The sequence below is a fragment of the Vulpes lagopus genome, chromosome 2, assembly GCF_018345385.1.
Source record: "Vulpes lagopus strain Blue_001 chromosome 2, ASM1834538v1, whole genome shotgun sequence".
Taxonomy (NCBI): domain Eukaryota; kingdom Metazoa; phylum Chordata; class Mammalia; order Carnivora; family Canidae; genus Vulpes; species Vulpes lagopus.
This window is the reverse complement of record NC_054825.1, coordinates 70,025,430-70,037,668: the sequence shown is the minus strand read 5'-3', so window position 1 is coordinate 70,037,668 and position 12,239 is coordinate 70,025,430. Positions and strand designations below refer to the sequence as shown.

General features: G+C 35.0%; 1 protein-coding gene across 2 annotated transcripts in view; it reads right to left on the bottom strand.

Moving 5' to 3' along the window:
• Positions 1–1,784: 1,784 nt before the first annotated feature.
• The window catches only part of SLC30A4 (solute carrier family 30 member 4), a 29,603-nt gene continuing 19,148 nt past the window's right edge, over positions 1,785–12,239 (bottom strand). Inside the window, exons 4-8 of one of the 2 annotated variants that reach the window (XM_041744735.1) lie at positions 10,140–10,293; positions 8,480–8,678; positions 7,680–7,785; positions 6,762–6,896; positions 1,785–6,182 (exon numbers count right to left, since the gene is read on the bottom strand). In XM_041744735.1, coding sequence (XP_041600669.1) covers positions 6,028–6,182; positions 6,762–6,896; positions 7,680–7,785; positions 8,480–8,678; positions 10,140–10,293 — 749 coding nt within the window. In that variant the 3' untranslated portion in view covers positions 1,785–6,027. Of the gene's footprint in view, positions 6,183–6,761; positions 6,897–7,679; positions 7,786–8,479; positions 8,679–10,139; positions 10,294–12,239 lie in introns of those variants that run through there. The other variant, XM_041744736.1, reaches the window with a different exon arrangement.

The following is a 12,239-nucleotide window of genomic DNA, read 5'->3' as shown; positions in this document are numbered from 1 at the left end:
TTCATAGCTTACAGGAATTATAATAGATCATAGTTGGAATTGAATTATAACCAAGAAATATTTTACTAATATATTAAATAAAACTGAAAATTTGGCATAAATAACAGTTTGTAATGCTGTTACCCCAACTTAGAATTCATTTTAGCATCTGACATGGACCAAAAAAAAAATAAAAACTCACACATTTTAGATAGATCTAGCTAAGTAAATAATATGTAACACCTATCTAGTATAACTTACCTAAAACTAGATTCCATTACTATTTTCAAAAATAGATGTCTCTCTCCCTGGGTGACTCGAAAACTTTAAAGAACATATTTTAAAAGCCCTTGGGACACCTGGGTGGCTCGATGGTTGAGCATCTGCCTTTGGCTCAGGGTGTGATCTCAGAGTCCTAGGTTAGAGTCCCACATCAGGCTTCTCCTCCCTCTGCCTCTCATGAATAAATAAATCTTTCAAATAAATAAACAAACAAGCCAGCCTGCCAGCCAGCCCAATAACCGACTTTCATCTTATTTAGCAGATAAAATGTTATTTTTCACTTGTGAGATACCAGGTGGCACAAACTACACAAAGTACTTAATATACATTTTAATTTCCCTTTTTTGTCATAAATTAAGTGAAAATTTAAAAATCAAGTAAATAAACCTTTATATTGAAAAGTATTTTTTTAGGATCGAATTATTTTTTACAGAGCACACATGCAGGGTGGGGACAGAAGGAAAGGGAGAGAATCTCAAGCAAACTCCCTGCTGAGCATGAAGCCCAATGCAGGGGCTCGATTTCACAACCCTGAAATCACAACCTGAAATCAAGAGTTGGACACTTAACTGAGCCACCCAGGCACCCCTTCTGAAAGTATTCTTAAATGATCCTGGAGTAGAAAACTGCTTTGCTAGTAAACATTAGGACATATGGCACATAATGTTTGAAATCTTGCGATTCTTTTCCTCTTTCTGCCCCAAACTCCAAGGAGGATATAGAAAAGAAAAAAGATAAGGAGAGGTAAAGAACCTTTGATGGCTCAGATGGCCTTCAGATTGGCCAGTCTCAGAAGCTTCCAAGCAGGATCTAGAAGTCTGCTGCACCCATAATATGCTATTATAGCCTTAAAATAATACAACAGTGTATGCCAGGGGTGGGCAAACTTTTCTTATAAATGGTCAGACAGTAAATATTTCATATTCGTCCCAAGTCCTCAACTCTTCCACTGCAGCACTGGAGCAGTCACGGACAATACACGATCACGTGAGCATGGCTGTGTGTGAGGAACATTTTTACTCTGAAATGTAAAGTTCAACATCATTTTCACATCATTTTCTTCTGATTTTTTTTTTTTTTAGCCATAAGAAATATAAAAACCATTTTCAGCTCCTTGGGCCATATAAAACAGGATGCAGGACAGAACTGGCTCTTGAGGCACAGTGTGAGACCCCTTGTCTACACTACTGGAGGGTCACCCTGTCGTGACACTCAGACCTCACGAAGGCCCTCACCAATCTTTAGCAGAAGCCTTGCTCTTGCCTTTCTGCCACTGTTCCTGGCCTGGGGCTGCAGGGATATTGAAAGTGACAGAGAAAGTTAGATTCTTTTAATATTTTTTTTTCCTTATCTGGATGGTTTTTTTTCACGTTTATTTCTTAAACATCTCAGAGGGTGTTACCATCTGAGTTGATATAACTAGTTAGGTTACAATCTACTTTGAATGCTTTTTGAGATTATTATGATGTTTTAAGGCCTACTGCTATTATTTAATAAAAAACTCAGAGATTTAAGGGGGATTGTAGATTTTCATTTTTTAATAAACCACACAGCAAAACAATACTTTATTTAATAAATGTATAGGAAATTACAATTTGAAAATTGCAAATACAGTACATATACATATGTTATACTTTGATCTTAAATTATAAGGGCAAACCCCAGCTTCAAAATCTTCCTAAAATCAATCATATGCAAAATACCTGGTTTCTGAAAGGGCAAATGGAAAATTATATACAATTTCTTAAACTGTGATATGGCTTACTTAATAACATTATTTTTTTTAGATAAGCAAAAGCTTTCCAAATATACAGTATCTTTCAGGTGCAAAGCTGACATACTACTGGCCATTTCAATTTTGTGTTGCAATTACTTCAGAATATACTTAATTACATTATTATAAATTGATACTGGCACAGATTTAATTGGGGAAGTCTCCATAAATGTTTTCCAGTCTTACCAAAAATCAGAAAATGTTCATTGGTCCTCACAATATGATAAGAACAGCATAAACCCTTTGTAAGCAAGAAATCAGTGACGGGATGGCCTGAATGCACATACACAATTCAATACTGACGAACTCCCATGACAATTTCTTCTAATTTGCAGGTACCTACCAACATCACAAAAAATATCCCTGATTGGTGAGCTGTAAAATAAATTGGATACCCTGTCTGGCAAGACTCACATGACATATCTATAGTTAGAAATAAAACTTAAATCATTTGGAAATCAGACTCACCTCCCCTCAACACAGCATAGCAAGGAGTCATTATTCATTTGTGACTAATACCCAACTGGCTCATAAGCTAAGTGTGGTTTAAAGACAAACTGAGTCAAATGAACTAATTTTATATCTATTAACACATACTGTAGCTTTAAATGTACTAGATGTAAGGTGGAGTCAGCAGCAAAATTACCTAAAACCTTATTCCAAAGGAGTTCAAATTTGGTAAGGGCACACTATTCATTATGGTGAACCAATTTATATAAATTCATAGAGAGAAAATAAATTTAGGAATGCCTGGGTGTCTCAGGTCTTGACCTCAGGGTCTTAAGTTTAAGCCCCACACTTGAAAGAAGGAAAGAAAAATAAAGGAAGAAAGACAAATTTAGGTAATTGTGCTTGTTTCAGAAGAGTGGTTGCTGGAGAAACACAACCCAGAGTCTTAGAAATGATCTTCAGTCATGGTTGTATAGTGTAGGCCATTCCTATCACACTTACTCTGTAAAGCTCAATGTGCAAAGAAATTTGGATCAGAAACAAGCAGCTGTTAAAAACAAAACAAAACAAAAACAAACAAACAAAAAAAAGGTTCTTCCTTACCCCTAGAAATACATTTTACAAGTGGTGCTTTGTTTTTCTGAGAGATCGTTTTCCTCACATTAAAATGAAAGGGAAGCTCATGTATCTAATCTCGCCTGTGCCTATTCTGGGAAAGTTCTACTAAAGACAAACAGTGTCAGTGAGGACACCTGGGTTCAAGAGACAGAACCAGAACACTGAGACATTTAAGAGCAGGATAGTTTTAGAAAATGGAAATAAAGTACCAAAATTTGAAAAGAGAAAGGTAAAATAAGAGATCCTGTGATTGACAAACAATACTGATGAGAGCTGCAAGCTGCAAAAATCTGGGCTTGCATCACACAAGGCACAACTAATGGAAAGTGTGTGGGAATTCTGCTTGCTTGTGGTTTTGCATTTCATAGCCCTCTGATGCCATAAAGATGCCTTATTCCACTGTATTTCTCACATTAGATTTCTAAGGCAGCGTAGTTATTAATGAAAAATAGGGTTTTCCCTAAAATAAATCAATATGCTGCCTCTAGCCAGAGCTGTGAAACACGTTTTATGTACATAAGTAACTCTGATTTTTTGCAAATATTAATTAAAATACACCACACTGAAGAACTGCCCAGTTTTTATGCTGTGATCTGTCCTCCCAGTGCAAAAGTAACCATGCTAGGTGTTCATCCATAGTTACCACCGCTTGTCATAGGTCAGTGGACAACTCTCCCTTGTGAGGGCTGGCTGAGGGCTGTAACTCAGGGTTGCAGCTCAGCAGGTGAGGGACACACCCAAGGCTCCTTATCAGAGGCAGACCAGTCCCTGGTCTTATCTGCTAAATTCACATCCTTCTTCCTGGGTCTTGTCAAGTTACAAAAAGTGACATCTATCAATTCTGTCTCACAGACCCAGTAAGTACACAATCTGTAATCCTTGCTACAAAAGACAAAGGCAGGAGACTTCATATGTACTTCACTTTAAATAGAACGTGGTCATTAGGATTTATAGAAGTTTTCAGTGATTCGGCATTTTACAAAAGGCTCCTTTTCTTTCCTCAAATGGATTTTAGACTGTTTTATCAAGTAACTTTTCAAGGAACAGGTCAATATGAAAATTAATATATACTTAATCTAAGATATAGGAAAGTTTACAAGAAATAAGCTCAGGGGACATGGGAAACAGCTGCAAATATGGAAAACCATTCGCATATAATGCATACTCTCTTCCTTTTTCTTGCAGGGAATTCCAAAGTCCATAAATGCCCAGATGTCCACTGAAATGCTTCTCATTTATTCCTATTTGCCTTTCATATAAATTCAGGTAAAATCAGGTTTTCTCTTCAGTTTACTTATAATGAGGTACTTGGTAGAAAGAAAATCTGTTTTCCACCCTTTTTTGATATTATAAATCATCTGCATGTTTATGTAGGCTTTCAATTCACAACTTGTCTGTCTGGTACACTGTACTTTGCTCTGATTTTCTGAGGATCCCAAGAACCATATCCATTCTTGGTTAAGAAACTGTCCCTGTGAAAATGGACTCCTAAAGTGCATAAAGATAATCTCAAAACCAACAGTGGCAAAATGGAACATGAGTATTCACAGCTGCCTCTTTAACACAACTGTTACCAATTAGGTTACATTCAGTTTGGAAAGTTTCATGTTTAGCCTCCCTACACCACAGACTGAATGTCCTATTCAGTCATCTATAGGGATGACTATCCCTATTCCCCTGCTTTAAAAAACACAAACACTAGGTCAAAAACCCTTGACATTCCCCGCCCCCGCCCCGAGTAATGTCTTCTCCCCATCTCTTTGGGCATTTCTGCTATGGTATTATCAGAAAACCTCAAGATTGTATCTTAGGGTTTCTGGAGTCCATGGAGAATCTCTAACCCTTATCATCAAAGAGAAAATCTCTCTGGAGGAATGTGGTTAATCTACACGTGGAAAGATGGGCATTACAAACTGAACCTCAGTCCTCCAGAGTTTTACCCTGAAAGGGCACAAACAGACTAACTGGGCAGGAGGCCTGAAGCAAGGTACCAAGCAAACTTTTAGTTCTTAAAAGGGCAGAGGATCACTGTTTACATTTTGCAGTCTCCTCCTATTCTTAAGTAAAGATAATTCCATGAACAATAAAAGTGATTTCAGGAAGACTTAAAATCTGACATTCCACACTCCATCCTTACTCCTATATTTTGTTTTATATTATCAAATCATAACTTGAGTTTAAGATGAACTTCTGCCTTTCAGGATAGTACTGAAAATATTTCCTAAGTATTCCTAATGACAGGGACCACAATACATAAAGATTTGGTTCTGATTAAGGTTACAAATAACCAAAAAATGTTAACTTTGAGATGCAAAACCCTGTAACATCTGAAAAAAACTGTTTATAAAGTATAACTATAACAAAAACATTATTTGTGAAATAAGACATTTCTGAAACAGGGGGAATACATGCTTATTCCACTCTCTGGATAATTTCTAGTACTCTCTGAAATCTGTTGAGAAATAATTTCTGTAAAAAGAGAGCTGGGTGTCAAATTCCAGAAGCTGGATGTCAAGATTCCATAATAAAAAAATTCAGTTTTCCAGCACTGGCTTGATAAAAAATGGTCTTTAAAAAGAATTTTTAAATGCAAATACTGAATTCTTGATGCTTCCTTTAAGACACGTACTCTGTCATAATGAATGAAGTATGGTCTCGGATTGTCTTCTTTGAGGTATCTGTAGAGTCACATCTCATTCTGTAGTGTTTTGGAAACATCTTCATCTGAAAATCATGGTGAAGTCTCATTTTTACTATTAAGCAGAAACTAGTACTGTCAGGCTGAAGTGATTGTTTTGAAAGACTGGTGCTTGATATGGACACAGCTGTCAGGGATTCCATTTTCTCATTCAGGTGTGCGCGGTTATTGCTCTCAGGTCTGTGACTGCAGGATCAATAGGCAGTAGTCCCCAAGATGTATAAAATTAAGGACTGGAACTCTGACAATGTGCACAAGTTCTGTCCACTTCTTGCCTGTAACTTTGAAGCTGAATAGTACATTTATACATGCCAAATGTGTTCAATAATAAATGCTTTGCTTTGGACTGTACTTCCTCCCATTTAGATGAACTTCCAGGAACTGCAATGTCAAGAAAATATCATTACTATTCATTGTACATAGTTACAATGATACAGGGAAATAACAAACTTAGTATACAGTGAAACTATTTTTATTAGTTTGATTTCTCCTGTCCTGAAGCCACTGTTAGAGAAGTATGCCAGTTTCCAAAGCCAGGATGGCTTTCTCATTATTCAAAATCCTCCAGTCCACTCTCAGGTAGAGAAAGAATACTAGACATCAATTACAAGTCTTTTGGCTTTTGTACTTTTTAATATTTTGATAAATAAGAAACATCAATCTGTGAAATGACTTTAGGAAGTAAAAACAGATCTAGCTTTTCTTATCTAGAAAAAGCACGGTAAATATACTTCATGCCTTAATCTGAAGGCAAAAATCAATTTGTAATGTCTCATCTCAGAGATCGAAAATTATTGCTCTGCTATTATTATTGATCTGTAACTCACCTTTTGAAAAGCCTGATCCCTCCCTTAAGGTAAATCTTTCCAGCAGACAAGTCTTCCTACTTAATTATAAGCACATATGTTTAATTCCACAGATAAAGTCCACCAACCCCAGCATTTATTGTCAGCAACATACTTAGCTGTATGTGTACTATGGCAGTAGGTTTTCCTGAAGTGAGAGACCAGATATTTAAATCTTCCACGGAATATACATCTTCTATTTTCATCAAGGCTTCTTTGATATAGTCTACATTCAAATGGCTTGGTACACCTATTAGTTCAGAATATATATTTATGAGTAAAGTTTATTTTGGGGAAGAAAGTTATACATTTCTGATGGAACATTTTTTCCCCAAAGAAACCAAATGGCTTTACCAAATTCAGTTTAAATGGACACTCAAAAATATCTATAACTTTAAGATAAACCATGCACACATAAAGATATGTATAAGAGGTTAATAACTAATTTTTAAAATGTTCGCTTTCGCTAAAAAGAAATATCAAACTTGAATATTTCACTTAATAAGCTACGACAGACATAACAGAAAGAAAGAAAAAGGAACATCCAATGATGATGAACGTATTGTTGACAACTTACATACTTATACATAATATCAGTAAGTAGGGATGTTGAAAATACAACAAAGTAGCAGGTTAAATGGGAATTAAGGAATTAATAAACCACTAAACATAAATGTATTAAAAATCAAAAGAGTTTTATTTTTGATCTAACACCACAGTTTATTAGCAGCATTACCTTGAGTAAGCAAGTTATGTTACCCCTCTGTAACTCAATTTCAGTTTGTTGGTAAATGGGGATAATGTCCACCTTACCTACTTTTCTTGGCTATTATAAGGATCAAATGGGTAACAGAGGGGAGAGTACATCAATTCTTATATGTTATATACACATAAAGTAGTGTTACTATATAGCCTAATAAGCATCAGTAAAGAGAAAGGAAAAGACATGGACTCTTATCCTAGGGTGTCCCCCCACCCCCTATCTGATTTAGGAGGTAATAAACTCACAAAGGGGATATTAGTGAGATCTTACCTTCTAGTATTATAACTATTGTGTCCCATATGATGCGAAATGTTGTAAAAGCCACAAGTAATGAAAATACATATGTACAAATGGGATCAGCAATCTTATATTCTGGCTGAAAGATGAGAGGTCAAAATTGTGTGATTAAATACAGACCGACATAAAACACCGTAAAGCAAAGCTAGCCATACTCTGTCTCCTGTTCCTTAGCCTTCTATACTAGCACTGAAGAATACCTTTAATTTTAGATACTGTAATTGAGAAACATCTTCACTCTTTCCTAGAATTGTTTAAATGCCTTTCTTCCTAAGACCTATTTCCAGAAGTTTAACCATTTATTCTGTTTTCCTTTGTCACTTCTCTAAATCTTCCACCCAGAACCATAAAATATGAGAGCTGGAAGGAGTTTTAGCAGCCACATATCTCATCTAAGCCTCTCACATAAAAAAGGAGGGACTTGCTCAAAGTCAAAGCATTAATGGCAGAGCCAAAACTAGAACCCAAATCTCTGGATTTCTAGTCCAGCACACATTCCAGTACCTAGCAGTTCAGTGATGTGGCTTAAAATTGAGTTCTCCAGTGAAGGCAGAATGGAAGCCAGCTACAGATAAGTTACTCTGTGAAATGATACTATTGTGTTTAGTGCTAGCAAAAGGGCTATACTGACGGCTCAATTAAGCCTACCTAAATGCAAAATGAGTAAGACTGGCTTTGGTGTCCAGTATACTGACAAAAGACAATTAATTACCTTTAGTTTTAATATTGAAATGAAACATATTTTAAGATAGAAAAATGAGCAATTTTGTTACCTTGAATCTTATGATGTATGCAGCTATTAGTACACCAACACTCTGTACCAAATCTCCCAAGGCATGTACAAATGCAGCTCTCACTGCCAGGCTGTCCTGCCCATGGTTGTGTCTACACCCAGAACTTATGGTAGGAGAATTTGAAGGCAGGGAGTGGGAATGGGCGTGGTGACCAGACTGGTTCAACAGAAACCCCATTCTGTCAAAAATAAAAAAACATTATTATTTTTCCTAGTATTATTGATTAAAAATATTTGTTACAAATCAGATAAATCAGATACTAATGAGGCAACATGGAACTCATTCATTTAAAAAATATATATATATATATATATATATATATATATATATATATATATATATATATAAGCACCTAGTATGTATCAGGTACTATCCTAGGTACTGGAGTCAAAACAGTGAATAAAACAGACATATCCCTATCCCCATAGAGCTTATGTTCTAGAAGAGAAGGCAGAGAAGTAAACAAATAAATACATAATATACTGCCAGACAATGCAAATGTTTTGAAGAAAAGTAAAGTATTGAGAGGGGATGGAGAGTGCTGGGGAGTGCGGTCAGTCAAAGAAAGCCTGAGATACTATCTGAGCAGAGACTTGAATTAAATCAGGAAGCATGTGGTGGTGAAAGGGTGTTCTAGGCAGAAGGAATACCAGGGCAAAGGCCCTTAGATGAAAATGTGCTTTGTGTGTTTCAAAAAAGCAAGATAGCCATTGCGGCTAGACTAAAGTGAGCAAGAATGCTAGGGTGAGTTAGAGAGGTACACAGTATCTTATTAACAAATTAAGGACTTTGATTTTTAATTTATTTTATTTTAAGTAGGAATGGAAGCCAATAGGAAAGGGATTGGCAAACAGGCCCAAGTTTTATTGGGACACAGATGTGCTCATTTATTTACATACTAAATGTGGCTGCTTTTGTTCTATAACAGCAGAACTGACTAGCTGGAAAAGAGACTGCATGACTCTCAAAGTCTACAGTAGTTACTATCTGGCCCTTTACATTAAAAGTTTGCTGACTGCTGGTCCAAATAATCATATAACCTAAAAATTTCATAGCTTTTAGGGAAAAAGTTTATAGTTAAAAAAAAATCTTATTTATATAAAAGTTAAAAACTTTGTCCCACTTAAATTCCAAGTTAGTCAAACTTCAGTATAACTGAGCAAACTAATGAGAAATTTATAATTCCATCAGTGTTTTATTAAGAAAAATTAATGTACTATATAATTTTAAAATACATAAAAATACCACGGAACATTACCGAATGCATGTATAATAGTCTCTAAGTTCACAGTACTTAAAAATATTAATGTGAAAACAATATAGAGTATATGATACCATAATGGTATATACATGTCATTACAAAATTGTCCAAACCCATAGACTATACAACAATAAGAGAATGAACCTGAATGTAAACTAAGGATGCTGTGTTGTAATGTGTTAATGCTGGTTTATCACCTGTAACAAAGGTATCACTGTGATATCACTGTGATGGAGGATGTTTATAATGGGGGAAGCTATCTATGCATGTGTGAAGGCAGGGGTATACGGGAAATCTGTACTTTCTGCTCAATTTTGTTGTGAACCTAAACTGTTCTAAAAAATAAAGCTATTAATTTTTTTTTAAAATAGAGCTTACATTACATTAACAGCAACTCCAACTGCTGCAGTGATGAGCATTATATCTCCATTTATTTCATATTTCATATGGATAGTTCTTTGGACAGCTTCATATAGGAGGAATCCCATAAGTATATACACCAATAGCACACTAATCATAGCTGATAAAACCTCTGGAGGGAAAAATATAAAGAACATATATATCTGTAGTATGATTATTACACTTCATACAAACTAAATATTGTACACTCTTTTATTTATATCTTTCCTCTAAAGAGATAAAAACCCTGTATCATTTGTCATGTTATTTTCCTTATTTAAAAAGTGTTTGGTAGTTTGCTCTGGATTCTCCATTAATTCATTCTTACCAATCCCCACCTTTCCCTCATCTCCTTAGGGTCAAACTGTGTATATTTAACAGACCATATATATGATAAAAAATGAAAAACTGAAAAAATAATTATTTGTAACATACATGGCCACAGACTAATTTCCCAGTAGAAGAGTACACTTATAAATCAATAACAAAGTGAAGAACCAATACCAAAAATGGGTAAAGGACACAAATACTAATACACAGAAAATTAACAGAAATAACCAATTTATCAAAATCAATCCTAAATACAGGAAATTCAAAAAAGAATATGATTGGTTTTTGTCCCTTACTAAACTGGTAAATATTAAAAAGCTTGATGACAGCCAGAGTTAGCAAGGATATACTGGTGGAAGTATCAAGTGGAACTATCTTTTTGGACAGCAGTTAGTAAAACAAATCAAAATTTAAGATGCATGTATTCCTTGATTCTAGGAATCTATTCAATAAAACACGTGATATATATGTAAAGATATACCTACAAGGTTTTTCATTGTAACTTCACTAGTATCAAAAAATATCTGGAGATATTGTAAATGTTCACCAATAAGGAAATTAATGGATAAAGTGTGATATATCCAGATAGTGGAGTATCATTAAGCCATTTATATTTTATTTTTATTTATTATTTATTTATTTATTTATGATAGTCACAGAGAGAGAGAGAGAGGCAGAAACACAGGCGGAGGGAGAAGCAGGCTCCATGCACCGGGAGCCCGATGTGGGATTCGATCCCGGTCTCCAGGATCGCGCCCTGGGCCAAAGGCAGGCGCCAAACCGCTGCGCCACCCAGGGATCCCCGCCATTTATATTTAAAAAAAAAAAAAAGGGAAAAGGAAAAACAAAAATCAGGCAAATTGATAATCACAAGAAAGTGTTATATCTAGGAAGTGGGACTAGGAGCTTAGCAAACTTAGTTTTCATTTTATTCTTTTCTGTAATGTTTGAAATGTTTTAAGTTTTACCACAGACACATACTATCTTTAGACTAAAGACAAACAATAAGGCATGCAAATATTCATGAATGTACTTTGACCCAGAAATTCTTCTTCTTAGAGTGATATACACATTCATCACATGTGCAAAGTGAGGTATGTTATGAAGCTATTCGTCAAGCACCGTATATAATAGCAAACAACTAAAAACAATAAAAGTGATTATAAGGCCCTATAACATGGAATACTATGCAGCTGTTAAAAAAGAATATAGCTTTTTATGTTCTAATAAGGAGTAATCTCCAAGATATAGTGTTACACGAAAAAAGCAAAGTGCGTATGGTATGTTACTACTTGTGAAAAAAGAGAATATATAAATAATATCTGTACATGCAATCTCTGAAAGGACATACAAAATACTGAATAAAACTGGTTATGAGGAAAATAGGTAGCTAGGAGACAAGGACAACTGCACCATATATGCTTTTGTATCATATAAACTTCTACCATGTAAGTACACAGTAGAGATAATTTTTTATCTTTTCAAGGTAACACAATAGGGCAATGGGAAGTACATTTTTAAATAATTAACTAGGATTATAATATAAAGCAATTGTTGACAGTCAAAACAATAAAAGCAAAAAAATACTTTTAAAGAAAATTTTTCCTTTAGACAAACCAGACATTAATCTTGTTAAAGGTAAAACAACCTGGGAAACTGTTATCTGAATCAAGTCATTGCTCAAAGGTTCCAGGCAGCTCAAATATATTGAACTTTGATACAATTTTATTCTGATGCATAAATTACAAC